This window comes from Ambystoma mexicanum, chromosome 3q (genome assembly GCF_040938575.1).
Source record: "Ambystoma mexicanum isolate Mex_15411 chromosome 3q, UKY_AmexF1_1, whole genome shotgun sequence".
NCBI lineage: Eukaryota > Metazoa > Chordata > Amphibia > Caudata > Ambystomatidae > Ambystoma > Ambystoma mexicanum.
In genome coordinates, this window is record NC_090926.1 from 534,012,670 (window position 1) to 534,031,062 (window position 18,393).

Consider the following 18,393-nt stretch of genomic DNA (forward strand, 5'->3'; position numbering starts at 1 on the left):
AAAGTTGGCTGGAGGTTTTTCCAAGAGCTGGCAGGGCACGTGGGCGTTCAGCCGGAACCAGAAACGACGGATGGACTTTTGGTGATGTTGATTTTTCCAGGAAAAAAATTGGATTTGGTGGTGATGGAATGAAGGCTGCTTGTTGATTTGCTGACAGAAGTGTGCTGTTTTTTGGAAGAGGTAGGTCTCTACATGGCGTTCATGTTTAAAGATGAACTACCTTCACATAATTATAATTCTTTTGACTTTTGCTTCCCAACTGAAGCTATAATGTAGGCCTTCCTCAGTGCACTGTGTAAATGTGCATACGTTCCCCATCAGGGTCACCGTCACGGTCTAACCGTCCCGGTGAGGCCCCTGATAAAGTGCTGCAGAGGGTAGGAGGGTTGAGTAGAGCCTTAGGTCTGTTTTCTTTATCGACTGTTTAAGCTTAAACATGTCTATCATGGGGTTTTAGATTGGCGTTCAACTGATGCAAGCAAAACCAGAATTTGAAATTTCTTCCCTGGTCTCGCTGCATATGCAGATGCCTTGTTCTGTTACTTTGAATAAACACAACTTTTCTTAGGATGTCTCTGTGTTTTGGAACTGAGCATGCGCACAGCCATCCGTACCCTGAAACCTAATTGAATCTCTACGCAGAGAACCTTGGACCCCAGTGGAGTGACTGATAGTGCAGCAATTATATCCTCACATTCTAATTGTGTAGCTGTATGAATCAATATATATATGGTTAAATGTTGCAAAGATACTACTGTTAGGATGAATGTTGCGAAAAAATAGAATGAGCGCCATGCCTAGTATGTGTTACGTACTTAGTGATTCAAGCACATAACCCTTTAATCAGAGATATATTTGTCAAATATAACGACCTGTGGTCATTTGTATGTTCCCAACATGCACTTTGATTTCATGCAAAGTAGGCTGGAACCCTCAATTGATCGGTTTATCCAATTCCCCTTTCTCGTAGAGGTATTTGGAAAGGCTACAATAGGACTGCACCAAATGGTACAATTTAAATGGTTACTCTAGGGTGTGATAATGCGCATTGTTCAATAAGACAAGTGTACTAGAAGTTCATCATTAGAAATAAACATTGTAGAATGTTAAACAGAGCCATTGACCAAGTTAGTACAATGACATCATTTCTTTGCGATTTCTTTTATAGTTGCTTTTGCAAAAAAAACACCTCTCTCCCCTTCAAAACATTTGTCTTTTTTGTTTGATTGCCTGCTGTCAGCAACGGCAAGGGCGGCTCCAGTAAATGGATGGCAGAGAGAGGAGGAGAGATATCGGCGTTTGAGACGCTGGGAGTCAATAGTTTATTTGGAATGCATTTCGGTCCACTGCTTTCTCCATTCCTCAGTGGAGAAGCAGTGAAAATGGCGTAAATGTGTTTTAGCTTGAACAAGTTACAAGTGCTTTGTCGTCCGAAAGACCAATAAAGGCATTCTGCAGAATCCGCCTGCGTGAGAGACTGAGGTTCCCGCAGGCCAGCAATGGAATGTGCCAAAGACACCCATAAAACGGCAGAACAAAGGCACCGCCCTTCGGGGCTGCGGAAGGAGACGCGTCTCTGCACCAATGGCGCTTGTGGAAGCACTGGAGGACACAGGGTAACGAGGCCATAAAAACGATGCGCTGACAACTGGGTCAGCCATGTTCAGCACAGCTCAGGAAAGTGTTGAACCGCATCCAGGGAAGAATGAATCAGAAGCAACACAGGAATCTGTGACTCTGGAAAACAGCTGCAAGAGGGTTTTTATTCAGGTTGGAACGCTGAAACATTATGGGGCTCAGTTGGGGGCGGGGGAACAAGTATTAATTGCACCGAGTTGAACACCTGAGTAAGTACTTCTGAGCAATTACATCCCTTCCATGGGCCTCATTACGACCCAGGCGCTAATGGGTTAACGGCGCCGTTAACCTATTAGCGCCTAATTACGAGGTCCCTTTGCGGGACCCAGACCTTGGGCCTCATTACAACTCAGGCGGTAAGGGGTTTACGGCGCCGTAAACAGCGCCGACCCTTACCGCCTGAGTACAAGGTCCCTTAGCGCCATGGCGGATTTAACACCTGCTTTTAGCAGGTGTTAAAATCCATGGCGCTAAGGGACCATGGAGTTAATTACGCCACCGTAATTTACGGTGGCGTAATTAACGCCTTCCCCACTCCCACTCCCGTAACTTACCGCCTGGGTCGTAATGAGGCCCCTTAACTGCTGGTTGTACCAGCTGATAAAGTAGGGACCCACAAAGGGACCTTGGTGCTAAGTGGCACCGTACTTAGCGCCTTCCCCATTCCCATTGAGCCCTATGGGGCAAAAATAGGAATGAGGAAGGGCCATGGCGGCATGGGGAATTACCGCCCCGCCAACCTCGGAATGGGGTGGTAATTCCCCATTCCGCCATGGCGGACACCGGCATGGACCATGATGCTAATAGCACCATGGTCCGCCGCCTGGGTCGTAATGAGGCCCCATGTAGTTTTTTGTCATTTGTTCTACGATGTGCAATAAAATGTGTTACAGTTGGCAAAGCAGGTTAACACTTTTATTTTGCACTTCGAAGTGCAAAAAGTGTAAGTGCGTCCCACAATTTATACTTGCGAGAGTCATTTACAATGAATTTCTATGGAATGTAGCTGGTAAAAAAAAGCAGATTCCAGGGGAATCCTATGCATTAACGCCAGCATGAAAATGCACGGTTTCCACTTCGAAGTGCAGTTGAGGCACATTGCATGGAAGGGACCAATGTGCACCCAAGTGCATAGAGTGGAAGTTCCCTCAGAGCAAGTTACACTTTTTTACAAAATGGCCCCATTAATTGATTATGATAGTGAAGGGCAGGCTGCAGACTTAATATAATCCATGGTACTGCAACAGATGGGGAAGCAGGGGGAGACATTAACTTTATGGTGCTTAGTTGCGCCTAAACCCTATTACCTGAATTCACCAAGAAATCCATTTGTGTGTGAAAAGTGTGGGAGGTGCCAATTGTACACGCATGGTGATACACAACTGATCCCACATACAGCACACACAATTTGTATCTTCCATGCTTTTCATCTGCAAATGGCCCAGATTCTCAAACAAACACGAAGAAGTCCTAGCAAGTAAAAAGGGTAATTTGTTTCCATACATGTCAAACTTTGGTGAAAGTATTTAAAACTTGACAGTTGTTCTTGCAGATTTGCTGATGTCTCAGAACGGACTTACGCAAGGCTAGAATCATTGCGTTGTGAATTGGGTTGCACCATGCTGAGCCCCTCATTTGAACTGCACAGCTACTGCTAATCCTTCACACACTTATTTTCCATATGCAAATATGGTATACCTTGAGTTACAGCCTCCCTCCACTACAGCTCTCGTCTCATGCTTGACTGGTATGACCACCTGGCTGTGCCTTTCAACATCCCGCACACCACCCCAATCAAGCACTCCCAGCTGAAACCCATCAGAAAAACTTTCTTGAACTTCCCAGTGGAAGCCCTTATGGAAGACCTGACCAAACTCCACCTTACATGGACCAAACCCCCCTCCCCCCACAAAAAAAATGAACTGCGACTCTCTACTAGAAGCATTCAATGCCATCTTCTCAGCCTCCATTGACCAACACCTGTCTCTGAAACATTGCACCTACAAACCAAAACCGTTAGCACTTTGGTACACGCAAGAACTCAACCTCAGCAAAAGAGTCATCAGAAAACAAGAGAAAACCTGATGGCGGTTCTGGACCGCATCCGACCTCGTGCTCCTCAAGGAACTTTGAACAATCCGTCGACAACTAATCAACACAGTCAAGGATTCCTACTATCAGAACACCATAGCAGAAGTCAACAACAAAAGCAGAGCCCTCTTCAAAGCCTTCAAGCACTGCGTCAACAAGCTACCCAACCCTGCCATACATCCAAAAATCCACCACCATCAACACCTTCTTCATCAACAATATCACCCAGATTCACCAGCACATAAGACATCAGCTCTGCATCCACAGACCCAACTCACATCTCTCCATGCAAAATCTCCACACCCTGGACAACATTCAAGACACACTCTGTTAGAAACTCTGGCCACCTTCAAAGCCACATCATATACAGACAACATCCTCCAGCATCCATCCTCAAGACCCTCCCCCCAGAAGCACTACTTCCCTACCTGAAGATCAACAGCTCCCTAATTAAAGGCACCTTCCCATCGACCATAAAGACAGGACACATCCATCGTCTACTAAAGAAACCCACCCTGGATCCCGACAACCTAGGTAACTATCGCCCCATCACCCACCTCCCCTTGCTAGGTAAGATCATCAAGAAAGCGGTAGTTGTGCAACTGGAGCAACACATTGACACCAACAATCTCCTCCAAACCTACCAATATGTGTTCAGACCCAGATGCAGCACGGAAACTGCTACCATACAGGTCGCCGACGACGCCCTCAACATTCTTGACGATGGCCACACCTGCCTCCTGGTTCTACTCCACCTCTCAGCCACTTTTGACACAGTAGACCACCAGGCACTCACAGCCACCCTACATCTTGGAATGGGGATCAGCATCCTTGTCCTACGCTGGTTGCAGTCCTCTCTTACCAAATGCCAGCAGTTTGTTCAGATGGACTTTTCTAGATCTCCAATGCTACCCGTCACCTGTGGAGTCCCATAGGGTTGTAGCCTCTCTCCAGTGATCTTTTTTTAAATTTTTTATAATCTTTCTTTGAAACTTAGGCAGACATATCACATTGCGCCATAGATGACACTTTTACAATCACAAATAAACACAATGGCCAATAGTAACTGTCCATCCTCAATGACATAGGTCCTTAAATATTGAGCATTACCATAGATAGTCCAAATCGCTCACCTCTGTGATATCCCCTCAACCTGCCATGGTTCATGAGAGGTAGTACCGGAATGGCCCCCACATGTCCTTTGGTCTACATATAGGCACAACCATTGCAATATATCCCTCTTCCTTCTCATTGGCATACACCAATTCCTTAAGACATTCTGTACATATGGGTGCTGCTTTGGATTTCCATTATTTCATTATGCATGTCTTGGTAATGATACAGCTCACATTAAACAATATGGGAATAAGCACAGAGATCTTACCTATATGGGAGGAGAGAGAACCGGGGCTATCTGTACCATATCATGCTGGACATCTGCCACCTCCGCCAAAAACATGCTATCAGCGGGCAGTCCCAGAACATGTGAAAGGTGTCCACTCCCGCTCTCCTACACTGGCATGCATCACTGACATTCAGTGTAAATCTAGAAATGCACTTCAGTGTATAATGTAACTGGTTCAAAGTCTTAAACTGAATCAGTCTAAACCTGACAGTGAATAAGACGTCCCGTGTCAGTGAACACCATCTACCCCATTGCTCATCCCATAGCTCAGTGGCCAGATCCCACTCCCATTTCTTCTGTGCCTTGTTCACTAATGATTGTTTAGCCCAGCTCAATCTATATAACCTTGAGATCAGCCTCCTGGCATCCCTACTCGACACTACCACCTCAATACACTCCTGGGTGTTCGGCTCCTGTCGGAACGATGGCCATCTGCGGCGGACCGCAGCCTGCACCCTGAAGTATTGTATTATCTTAATGGGGCTTATACACAACTGACACAAACTCCTCGAGTGTCACAAACCTCCTACCTGGAAATAAATCCTGTAACACCATCTGGTGCTCAGAATCCCAGGACCTCTGAATGTCAGGGGATCCAGAGGGGGGGGTAGAATAGAAGAATTCCTCAGGGACACTGTTGCATTATATGGAGCTACTATACCCAATCTCTTAAATAGCTGAGATCACACAGTCACCGTCCTGTGGACCGGGTCATATGTACAAGAATTCATGTGTAGATCACAAAAGATGATTGATCTCAAATCTGTTGGCGCTGCACTGTAGCACTCCAGTGCTCAGTGTACCGGCCCCAGAGCTGGTGAATAACAGTGATCCACGTATTGCGCTTGCGCAACAATATAATACAACTCAAAGTCAGGTGCCGCGAGACCCCCCTGCATATAGGGATCCACCAGAACCTCCCAACTCATTCGGGCCACCCCCGCCCCCCAAATGAATTCAATAGCCAAGGACCGAAGTTTAGTAAAAAATAAATCGCCCAGAGCAGATGGGGGCGGTACTAAATTAATACAACTTATGGACCATCACCATATTTAGCAAAGACAATCTCCCATGTTGAGAGATAGGTAATATATCCCACAGCTGCAATTTAATGCCCAGGGTATTTAAATACACCTTGTGATTGTCCACATATAGCCAACGGTGCGAGCGGGACACCAAGATGCCCAGATAGTTAAACCCAGTGGGACTCACCTAAACCCCAGCAAGTCTCCTGGCTGTGGCATATTACCCATAACTGGAAATAACTCAGATTTTGTCGCATTCATTTTATAACCAGAGAAATGCATAAATGTATAGACTTCCGCCATCAAAGGACCCAGATTCCGCTCTGGGTCTCGGACATAGAATAGTGTGTTTCATCAGTGTATAATGAAATGACCTAAGGTGGACCTGCTGTCCTGATTCCTCTATGTCCATGCCTGTCTCTCATCAGCCATGCAAAGGGCTCTATAGTTAGGTGCAAGAAGCAAGGGAGACAAGGGGCACCCCTGCCGTGTCCCATGTCCCAACCAATACTGCCGTGATAACGTGCCATTAGTGCAAACCCTGGATTGGCATACAACAGCCTCACACAACTAATAAAATAACCCCCGAACCACAAATGCTGCAACACTCCAAAGAAGAATTTTCAAGACACTAAATCGAAGGCTTTTTCGACATTCATGGAAGCCACCACCGCCCTGGCCTTTGGATTTATTTGAGATATATATCACAAAAAGTCATCGTACATTGAGCGCAGTGGACCGGTCTAGAATAAAGTCAGACTGATCCGGATGTACTAGCAATGACCTATATGGCATCAAATGAGGAGACAAAACCCTCGCAAACACCTTTGCATCTACATTAATAAATGACAGCGGCCTATACAAGGCCATTTCATGTGGTGGTCTACCCAGCTTCAACAATACCGAAATTATAGTATTATATATTGGTAGTTGGCCAGACTCTAACTATGCCTCGCATAAAGTCAGAAGTCTCGATGCCAGCATTGACCTGAGCTCCTTATACAGTTGGATTCAGACCCTATCAGATCCTGGGGCCTTCCTTGATACCAATGACACTATTGTGTCAGCTATTTCTTCCACTGTAACAGGTTCATCAAGGGTCGCCTATGCTTCTTCTGGCAATCCTGGGAGGGCAATATCCCAAATGCACTGATCCAATTCCCATCTGAACATGTATCAGTATTTGCACATATGTCTGTTAGTATTCATGAAACTCCCTGTATATACCCTCGGTTGAGGTTAACGTATCCCTGGCCCACCCCCTCATTCCGGCTTTGTACTGTGACCCTCTTTCGCCATGATTGACACCAGCCAGGAAGCGTCCCAGCCTATCTGCCTCCCCATACCTACACACCCGAAGCCAGCCTTGCCATGCACTGAACCTTCTTATCTGTCAATTCCCGAAACTTCAACAGGTTCCCTTTTATCAACCCTAGCAGTGCCCTATCATTGGATATGCCATAGTTATTTCCAAGCTGTCTTAGCTGTGTTTCCACCTCCCGCAACTCTCTGCGAACCTCTCTCAATACCTCCATGCTCGTAGTCATCCTTTCCCCCCACAACCATAATTTAAACATCTCCCATACTGTAGCATATTGAGACACTGATCCCTTGTTCCTTTAAAGAAATCCTTCAACCTTCTCCTGTAAAAGAATAGCAGACCAGCATCAAACAATACCATAGGAGACATCCTCAATAATGGTTGAGGCACAACGGGACAGTCCCATACTACCGATAACTCCACGGGCGAGTGATCAGAGAGCGTCCTCAGGTGGATCTTACAATCCCTCACTCTCGGCACCCACCATGTCGACAGCAAGCATTACTCCATCCTGGACTGCACGTAATGAACTGACGAGTAATATGTGTACTCAGCTACCCCCAGATTTTATTTTCTCCAGACATCCACTAGGCCCAGCTGGGACATAAACTGTCAGAAAGTAAGGCGCAGCCCCAGACAGTCTTCGATGCGTAATTCTCCAGCGGTCCAGCACACAGTCCAGAACGGTGCCCTTCCAACACAACTGGGACATGGGCCTCCCTCATATGGATCTCAGAGATATCAACATAGAATTCAGGGTCATCGCCATCTAGGCTATATGTATTAACCAATCTCAGCCTTGTACCAGACAAGTTCCCCAAACTATCACATATCACCCCTGAGGATCTAAGCAGCTTTTATCTACTTGGAAGCATAGTGACCGATGCACTAAGGGGAGCACTCCCCTCGCTTGTGATGAATACTCTATAATATCGTTGCTGGCCCCACTTAGGTGCAAACCCTTTAACCAATGGCCCCTGCGTGTGAGTTTCCTGGAGCATCACAATCTTGGTTCGGTGGCGGTCTAAGTAGGCCAGGCCCTTCCGTGCCTTAGCAGGGTTATTGCGGCTATGGACATTCCACGATATCAATGTTATAGTCTCACCCATTGAATTCTATCAGACACATAAATAATGGACATTATGCCACATCAGCCCAAATGGGTTATTACATTGTCGTACTCATCCAGTAACAGGTCTGCCAGCTTTTGAAACATAACAACCCCACCCAATCCCACCCAATCCTACCCCATCACCCCAACCAACAGTCCCGTCCCTCATCATCTGCCCCAACCTGATGATGCTCCCATAGCAACTGAGGAAATCTTCTGGGGTGCTTGGCAAACCGCGGCGTCACTTGTAGGGTGGCAGCTCGCCCTGGCCAAGCACTTCATCTTCTATGTGCACCAACGTCCAATTATGCTACCATTTGGTCATACAGAATGGCAATATTTCCATCACTCTCCCCCGATCGCCGGTGCGACAGCCAGATCAAACCAGTACTTCTGTTGTTAGGGCGGTCCCTCCGCAGCAAAGGTATTAATGCTTCAATGTAGGCAGTGGCATGAGCCAGAGTCTCAAAGAAGTGTGCCCGGGCACCATGCTTTATCCCCAATTTAGCCAGAAACATAAGGGCATACAGGATTTGTCCGGCTTACACTAGTCGCTTGACTGGGTCATAGGATCTCGCTAGTGCCTGAACCCCAGCCATGAAGTCAGGATAAATGTGATTGTTGCTGGCCTCATATCGGAGTGTGCCCTGCGCTCGTGACAATTTTAAGACCTGATCTCTGTCCCTATAACTAAGCAGCGTAGCTATGATGGGACGTGGGGGAGCCATTGGCTTTGAAATGGGTGCCAATGCGCGGTGGGCTCGCACCACCAAGAACTGCGCCGAGAACTGGTCTGCTCCAAGCAACTGTTTCCAGAGCAGCGCAACTAATGGCTCCATGGGCTCCTTGATTGCCTACTCTGGCACTCCCACTATTCGCACATTATTTTATTTATTTATTGTTTGCTTGTTAGGCGCTTATACAATAAGAATATACTGTTTTAAAGCACCCACAGGGCACGGAGGGAGAGAGGGAATACATTAGAACAGTTGCAATACAAAATTTAAGAGCAGAGGGGAAAAGAGGGAGGGGACGAACATACTATGCCTTGTGAGTATTCAGAACGTGCAAGTGCAAAAAGGGAGGAGGGAAGAAAGGGTAAGTGCTGTGGAGTCTTAGCCTGTGTGAGAGCCATGGACGAAGTGCTAGGAATGTTGTGTGGCATGGCATGGGCCACGGGAGGTCGAAGTCGGAGTCTCTTAAGTGGAGTGAGTGCAGAGGCAAGAGCTGTGGAAAGACAGGAGCTGGGAGGAATTGGTGTGGGAGGTCAAGGCCCTGAAGATGCAAAAGTGCGAAGGGCACCGATTCAGCAACTGTGGGATTAGCAGAGGAGAGTAGGAGGGAAGGAGGATGAAAGGAGGAAAGTCTTAAGGAGCTTCCGGGAACTTTGAGAAGATCCTGCTCAAGAAGCATGGGGAGGAGGAGGCTGTTCCAGAGCAGGGAGCCCACAGAGGAGAGTGTGCGACCACCTGCCCTCTGTTATTATTGCGACGAGAACACGATTTGAAGTTGTTGCATTTAACCCAAACTGCAGCCATCTCGGCCTTTAGCCCGTTGATGGCGAGGTCATTTGTCCCTCCCTGTCCTTCACCTCGCCTATCTTTGACTCTGCCTCCGTGATATGGCTGCTCTCTTTCTAGTTTGAACTTCAGGGAGCTAATGTTTGCCACTATGTCGTCCAGTATGATGTTCACTGACATAAAGCCACTCAGCATCGCTGCCAATAATTGAACTTCCCAGGAGCCCTCCTTTGTGACACAGTGGGCACCATCACCCTCAAACCCCTCCGTCCCATGGGGCCTTGTGGGGGGTGTTTGTGTACGTATTAATGGGTCCTTTTTCTTCCCTGCCCCTTTTATCATCATGCAACAATAAGCACTGGACCCTTTACTCAGGTTGTTCCACCCAATGTGTGCCACCCCCGATAATGTGCCCCACCACCTCACAGACCAGGTTTGCCTCCACCAATCAAATTGTGGTGCCGACTGCCACCAATACCCAGGTAGCTCCACAAGACATAAGAATCCGGCCCTGCAGTTAGGGGGAACACTAGTTATGCCAGACCCCCTGTACAGCACCCAACCCGCTCCACCAGATGTATGCTGCCCTCGGCAATGTATTCCTTTACTGCACAAATCAACTCCGTCACCACCGACCAAGGCCTGGCTCACGAGCAGTCACCTGTGGCAAAGTTAACTCACTAGGCATAGGAATCGGGTCCCGTGAACAGGAGGACCAACCCCAATGCTAGACCCCTAATGTAATCCAGTACTAAAGGTCAGATGGGGCAGGGCACAGGGGCCACCTACTCCTGCAATTGATCCTCCACTCAATCTCTGCAGGGCAGGCACCAGATGGCCCATGAGCCCCAATCCAGGAACCACACAGTTAGAGGAGCAGTGAAGGTCTTAGTGGGACGGTCGGTTCAGGCCCACCCGCCAGCGGGGCCCCAAGGGGCATAAATAGCACCAGATCTCAGCTGGACAAAAAACAAAAATAAAAACTGGGTCACCCAGCAATCACCTACACTGTTCCATCCGGGTGCAAGGGATTGTACTCCCATATCTTTGTGTCCCAATTCTTTCAGTGAAAGTGTCCAGCAGTGCCAGTGTCCCACAGTTCGCCGCTCCTACTAGCTGCTCACAGCACCGCACCCCGACGTGGGGCTGCAGTCAGTACCCAGGACCCACCAATGCCCAGGCCATTGAGCACTTCCTCAGTCCAGCTGCCAGCTGCACAAATATGGAGGGCATGCTCCCCATGTACTCACCGCCCTGCAGTGCACTTCGCTCACCAGTTGTAGCTTCACCCACGCCTGAGGCCCCACCCCGCAGTAGGCAAGAAGGCCCGACCCGGGACATTGCGGATGGCAGAAGAGCCGCAGGAAGACAAGGCCGGGATGTCTCCAATAATGCAGCGCTCGGTGCTGAATCTCCCTGGCCCCCGCGGCCTTTGATGCTCGCCACCACCAAGTATCTCCAGCAGCCCCTCATTCTCAGCGCTAGCCCATAGGCCCGCAGCTCATGGGGCACAGCGCTGCTCCAGAGTTGCGACTGCACCTTCTTCCCTCAATTTTCCACGGCCATACGTTCAGGTCCACCAGCTGCCGGACTCTCCTGGGTCCTGGTCTCCAGGAGCAGCACACCTTCCACCATTATGCCGCACCCTTGGGGGTCATGCTAGTTGGCACACAGCAGGATTTATGTGGAAAAAGGATTCTTCCACCATCTTGCTGCAGCTGAGCAGCGCCCCCATCCTCTCCCCAGTGATCTTCAATCTATACATGGAGCTGCTGGGAGCCCTTCTAGCCACACACAACATCCACCAATACGCCGATGACACACAGCTATACCTCAAGATCTACTCCATCAAGGACAGCCAGAGGCTCAAAACCTTCCCCCTCGTTGCTCCAGTAGTGTATTTCCAGTGCATACTTAAAACTCAACACCTCCAAGACCAAATTCCTACTCCTCACCATCAACAGCAAACACCCATACACACAGACCTGGCTATCACCCATGAACCCTGTGGGTTCATTTCTTCACTGCAATGTGAGCAGGGGTTGCAGAGGTGGGCCCTGCTCCCGTCTCAATGAAGTTAGAAATAAATAAATAAGGAAAAGCGGACCCTACAGCACCGGTTCCATACACGCAAGTCAAGGGAACCGGCATCGCAGAGGAATGCTGGAGACAGCGGCACAAAAGGAGGTGTGCGGCCCACAGGTAAGTAAGTGGGTGGGGGCAAGGGGATAGTCTGAAATGTTCAGGGAGAGAAAACCAAGAGTTATTTTCGGTAAAATAACTTTCGGTCTTTTCTCCCTCAAAAATGTCAGCTTCATGAAAATCACGGTAAACCCCACTGTTCAAGCACTGGTCCTATCCCAACTGGATGGGGGAAATGCCTTCCTCCAAGGCCTCCCATCATCCTCCATTGTGCTCCTGAGAAGTAACTTATATTCAGCCGCACGCCTCATCAAGGGTCTACGCAGATATGAGCACATAACTCCAGACCTCATTGACCTTCACTGGTTCGCACTGCATGCACAAATCAACTTCAAGTCCTGCTGAATCATCTATAAGGCAGTCTCCCTCAAGTCACCCAGCTACCTCACAGAGAAACTCAGCATCCCTGGCAGAGAGCGCACCACCAAAAGCCAGGACATGTGCAGACTTGAATTCCGCTGATGCAAAAAGGAAAGGACCAGGAAACAAGCCTTCTCTGCCTACGCCTGGTGACTATGGAACCCCCTCCCTGTCAGCATCAGGCTCGCCCCCAGGCTCCTACAATTCAGAAAAGAATTAAAGACCCACCTCTTCAAGGAGTCTCTCCTCCTCAACACCTAGGCCATTACGTTGCCCCCGGGTTACCTGACTCACTAGATGCTGTCCGCCCCTCCCCACCACCCTGTACAGCTGCACCTCTCCTCTGTATGCTACGCCCCGCTGTATATCTGTCCTGTTACCTCTGTAAAGCACTCAATTATGCATCTGTACTGTTGCATGCCTCTGTACAGCGCTCCGTTGTATATCTGTATTGTTGTATACCTCTGTAAATTGCTTTATTGCTTCTCAAAGCTATGTCTGCACTGAATAAGTGCCATAATTATAATAATAATAATAATAATAATAATAATAATAATAATAATAATAATGTGTGCCACGTGCAATTTGCAAATTTTTCCTACTTCAAATGCATCTACATCCAAAAATTGTTGGGGCCTATGCATTTGGGAGGACTCTATTTCAATCATATTTGCTTTGTGGGTAAAAAGATTCCCTGAACTGTCAAAGCACATATTTTGCCTTTCCCCCCAAGAAGAGATGCTGTTGGCAGACAATCTACATTCCCAATAATGGCCTGGGTGAACATCTGCGCATGTACGGAAATTAAATGCTTTACTTATCAGTTTTGTATTAGAAGCATACCTGGAAGAGTCTTGTGCACTCGGCTATCATATGTGCCAGTCCTTGGGTAGCAGCAAGATTTTCACTCAAGTCTCTTTGATCTGGTTTTCCAAGGCTGTACTTCCGCTGACTAGACCTGCATAAAAGTAACATACAGAAAGACTGGTTAATAGAGAGGCCCCACAAGACTGCGTTCTTCGACAAAACAGCTTGCTCTATCAGTAATGGAAGCTGCCATCAACTCACTTGCTCCATAGTAGGGCTACAGAGCTGTACAACTGCTTAGGCCACTTGTTAGCCTCACAAGCTCACTACGGAGGGCGTACAGGAAGTTGCTACGGAAAGTATCTCTATCCAGCCGAGTAGTAGGCAGGACAAATACTAGCAGTTTTGTGCTGGAGAGAGGCAAGTTCTTAGGTGTGCTCAGTGCTTAAAGTGGGCCGGGGCCTGCCGGGGCCGGGCCCCGGCAGTCTCCAAAAAGTGGGGCTGAGCCGGGGCCCTGCCGGGGCCCCGTCCCACCGCCCGCAACATTGGCAGGATGCATTATCCCGTCGCGGCCGCAGCCGCGGCGTGAGATGCATGCGCCTGCCATGAAGTCAGGCGATCTGACAAAAGTGGCAGCCAACCACAGCGACGCTGTGACTGGCTGCCACTTCTGTCAGTCATAGTAACTGCATCTGGTGACCGCTCGCGCGAGAGGTCACCAGAGGCGGTTACTGTCCCTTTGTTTCCCCAGGTCGCCGAGGCGTCTTTAACCCTCGGCGAACCTGGGGATTCCTCGACATATTTCGAGGTTTATAAAAGATGGCTTTGAAAGTACACATTTCAAGCCATCTTTTATAAAGCTTTGCCGACGGACAATTTTGTCCGTAGTCAAAGCTTTATAAAAGACGGCTTGAATGGTGTACTTTCAAAGCCATCTTTTATAAACCCGAAATGTTTAAAAAAGATGGTCTGAAAACTAGGCAAACCGTAGGGTATGCACACATATATATATATAAATGTGATATATTTGTGTGCGTACCTTACTATGGTGTGTGTACTGTGCAAGCCATCTTTTCTAAACATAGAAATATGTTACATATTTCTATGTTTAGAAAAGATGGCTTGCACAGTACACACACCATAGTAAGGTACGCACACAAATATATCACATTTATATATATTTGTGTGTATACCCTACGATTTGCGTACTTTTTAGGCCACGCCCCTCCCACAAGCCACGCCCCCAAATGAGGGCCCCCCCTCGATTTCTTACCCCACTTAAAGCCCTGGGTGTGCTCATGTTCAATGTGGGGAGAATGTAAAGGTCTTGATATCAAAGAGTTCTGTGTGAGTCTCTGGAAGGCTCTCAGATGGGTCTGCACGTAGGTGTAGGGCCAGTCGAAAGTGTACATGAAACTTATTGTTGAGAGAGTCTTTAATAAAGGGGTAATTCAACTTTTAAGAAAAAGATTAATTGGGGTTTAAAAATACATAAATGATAGATCTAAAGCACATATGTAGGATGAGAAAGACTCAGGGGAGCGGATACTGTTAGCACTCCAAATTCACTCAAGTACAGGAAGCCACCCCTTGTGCCTCAGGGGAAAGGGTGACACAGGAAGAGATACAATGAAGAGAAAGAAGGAAGAAATAGAAGAATTTGGGTGAGGTGGGGGTAAGCGTCGGGTATGATATGATATGATATGGCTTTTATAACGTGCCTATACACAAGTAGGTAATTCATCGTGTTCATGAACAGGACCGAAAAGATGAGTCTAAAGGGCACTCCAGAACTAAAAAGATGTCTGATTCTTCATTTAAAGGAATTAATGTATAAACAATTGAATCCCACCAAAGATATCACAAGGCCCTGGTAGGTCAACTTACAGAAACCATGATTCTGTGCTTATCTTGGATGTCGATCTCTAGCCTTCCTGGGCCTGAGCATGCTGGGATGGTGGGGCTCAGCAATAGTTAGATCAAAGGGCTCATAAAGGGTCTTCATTTAATTGTTAGCCTGATTAATGAGCTTAAGATTAATCTTTTATTCAAACACCCCCCCCCCCCAACCCTCCACAACTCCCAACAGCTAAGAATGTCAATGATAACATCTAGCCTTAAGTGGACCTTTCAAAGTTCTTCAGAGGGAAATGCAGTGTCACTTCTGACATTAACCAATAACTACTACCAGGTCAAGGACGATTGTTTGGAAATAAGAAAATGGCATGGACATAGGAAACTGTGGCAAACACGTTTGGATTACACCATCTCATTGTAAACACTATCTAATTGCTCATCCTTGGGTCTATCTCTGTGGCAGACCATGCTTCTTTTTTTTGTTTTGGTGTTTATTTGACATTTGTATGGTGCCTATACACAAGTGTTTTCAGGTGCCACATGACAAGATGGGGGAGGGGCGAGGGACATGGGAACCATAAAAGTAGAACAACAACAAAACGGTTATATTGGACTTGTGACAAGCGTACCGTGCAAGTGCATGAAAAGGTGGTAAGTGCAGAGGGCGAAGGGGTAGAGGGAGAAGTGCAGGAATGGGGTGGCTCAAGGGTGGGGTGGGCAAGTGCTGGGTGGGCGAAGCCGGCAAGTGCCAGGGCAAGAGGGGGAAGGGAGGATGAGTGTGGTGGACACGGAGGACCAGGTTGGGCAAGTCGGGGACAGAGAGCCAGAGGGCAAGTGCTGGCAAAGTATGCTGAGGGAACTGGTAGGGGGTGGTCTGGCCCCTGTATGACTCTGAAGGGAGCGGGCCCCAGTCACAGCAGCAGAGGGAGATTTACCGCGGGAGGGGGAGAGGGAATGAAGAGGAGAAAAGGAAAGTCTTGAGAAGTTTCTAGAATTTAAGAAGATCCGGCTCAAGTCTGAGAGGTGCAGGGGGGCAGGGAGGTCGATCCAGAGGGAGGAACAAGCCGAGGAAAGGGAGCTAACTCCCACTTTCTGCTTGGAGAAACGTTTGACCTGCAGTGAGTTGGAGCCAGAGGACCGAAGGACTCTGGCCGGGAGGTATTTAGGGAGGGAATGCTGGATGTAGAGAGGTCCTAGGCCCCAGACAGCATTGGGATGATGCAACAGGTCTTCAATGTTTTCCTTGCGGTCACCAGGAGCCAGTGGAGAGATTTTATGGCTGGAGCGATACGATCCCTGGGCTTGAGGCCAAGGATAAGCCTTGCAGTCCTATTCTGAATTAGTTGAAGGGGGCAAAGGGAGGAAGGAGGCAGATTGAGGAAGTGGCTGTTGCAGTAGTCCAACCTAGAGAGAACCAGGGCTCGGGAGACGTTGAGCTTCTGGGGGAAGGTGAGGAAAAGTTGAATGCCCCTGAGGAGGTGCAGCTGAAAGTTGGACTTCTTGGCAAGGTCTGTGATGCATGTAGAGAAAGAGAGAGAGGAGTCAAAGATGATCCCCATGTTTTTTGCCTCACAAGCGGGTGAGGGGAGGGGACCCAAGGAGTCTGGACAGAGACTTGGGGGGGAAACAAGGAGCAGCCATCCCAATGAGAAGGATCTCCATCTTACTGGCATTAAGGAAGAGATCATTGGCAGAGCACCATGCCTCAATAGCAGTCAGGTATGAGGGAGGAGGCGGAGGAGGTAGAGGATGGCAGCTTGAAAGAGAGATGTGTATCATCTGCATAACACTGGAAATGAGGGATGAAGGTGGAGACCAGGTGGGCCAGAGGGGCCAGAAGGGCCAGAAGGGCCAGGTCGATGTTGAAGAGCCATGGTGATAGGATGGAGCCCTGAGGAATGCCATAGGTCGAGAGTTAGGTGGAGGTGAAAAAAGGGCCCATTTGCACTTGGGATGGTCTGTTTGAAAGGAAGGAGGTAAGCCACACTCGTGTCCTGTCCGTGATGCCATAGGTATCATGGAGACGGTTTATGAAGATGGAGTGGTTGACTGTGTCGAAAGAAAGATCGAAGAGGATCAGAACAGAGGGAGTGTTTCTTTTCACTGTCAGCCCCCAATTTCTATTCCAACTTTACGCATCCTCTTCCCAAGCTTTCCCTGACCCCATTCTCCACCAACTCCCCTGCCCCATAGTACAGTGAATTTGCCTGAAGTAGGTATTGAGTGAATACCAGAAATCTCCATAAATGCATTCAATCAATTAAATTCAATGGCAATAAGCCTGCATTTAGTCTCATAATTAAGACATAGCTGTCATCATTTTATATTTGAATTTCTGATTGGCACAAGTGATGTAGCAAAGATTTGAAGCAAGAAGCTCCCCTTCCTGTATGGATCCCTCGCTGGACTGAGATGTTAATACAAAAGGAAGCGTATGGCAGGGGGAATGGCTCCCTTCACACGCAAGCCCCTTTGCCATGCTATATTCAGTTATGCCGTGGTAATATCCACTGGGGCCAGCGGGCACTTTACGTGTTGGGAGCTTGTGGTCTATGACTATTTTTTAGGGAGTCACAGAGTAATAAGGGTCTTCAATTTTTTCCAAGAGGCAAGTAAATTGGATTATTTGTGAAGTTATTCTGCCAATTTGTTTTTGCTGGCTGGGAAGATGCAAGTTGAGTGCCGGGCAACCGTCACAGCAGATGGTTTCCCTCCCCCTCTGACTTAGCGTAAGAATGAACTCTCTTTATGCCTGAAGATTTTAAAGGGACTGTGCAGGCAGCGGTTTGCCAGTCACAAATCGTGAATTCTCACCCAACATCATTGGCTGGTGGGGTGTCCAGCCTTGGCAGACTCATGTCTCACTTTACAATAGTCAAAAGGAATAGAGTGACCGGGTGACTCCAGGCCACTGGAAAACCATGTTTCCAGTCCTGGGCTTTCATTTAATACACTGGTGCATTCTGGGAATTGGTTAACTTTACCTGAATAGCTAGTCTTGAACAAATGACAAACAATGACGTTTTGAATGAAAATTCAGGGCGGGAGTCATGGAG

At 48.0% G+C, this 18,393-nt stretch overlaps 1 protein-coding gene across 1 annotated transcript in view; it reads right to left on the reverse strand.

Moving 5' to 3' along the window:
• The window catches only part of LOC138582719 (rho GTPase-activating protein 7-like), a 142,835-nt gene that overhangs the window by 18,399 nt on the left and 106,043 nt on the right, over positions 1-18,393 (reverse strand). Inside the window, exon 10 of the mRNA XM_069654298.1 lies at positions 13,517-13,631. Within this exon, the coding sequence (XP_069510399.1) occupies positions 13,517-13,631 (115 nt within the window). The remainder of the gene's footprint in view (positions 1-13,516; positions 13,632-18,393) is intronic.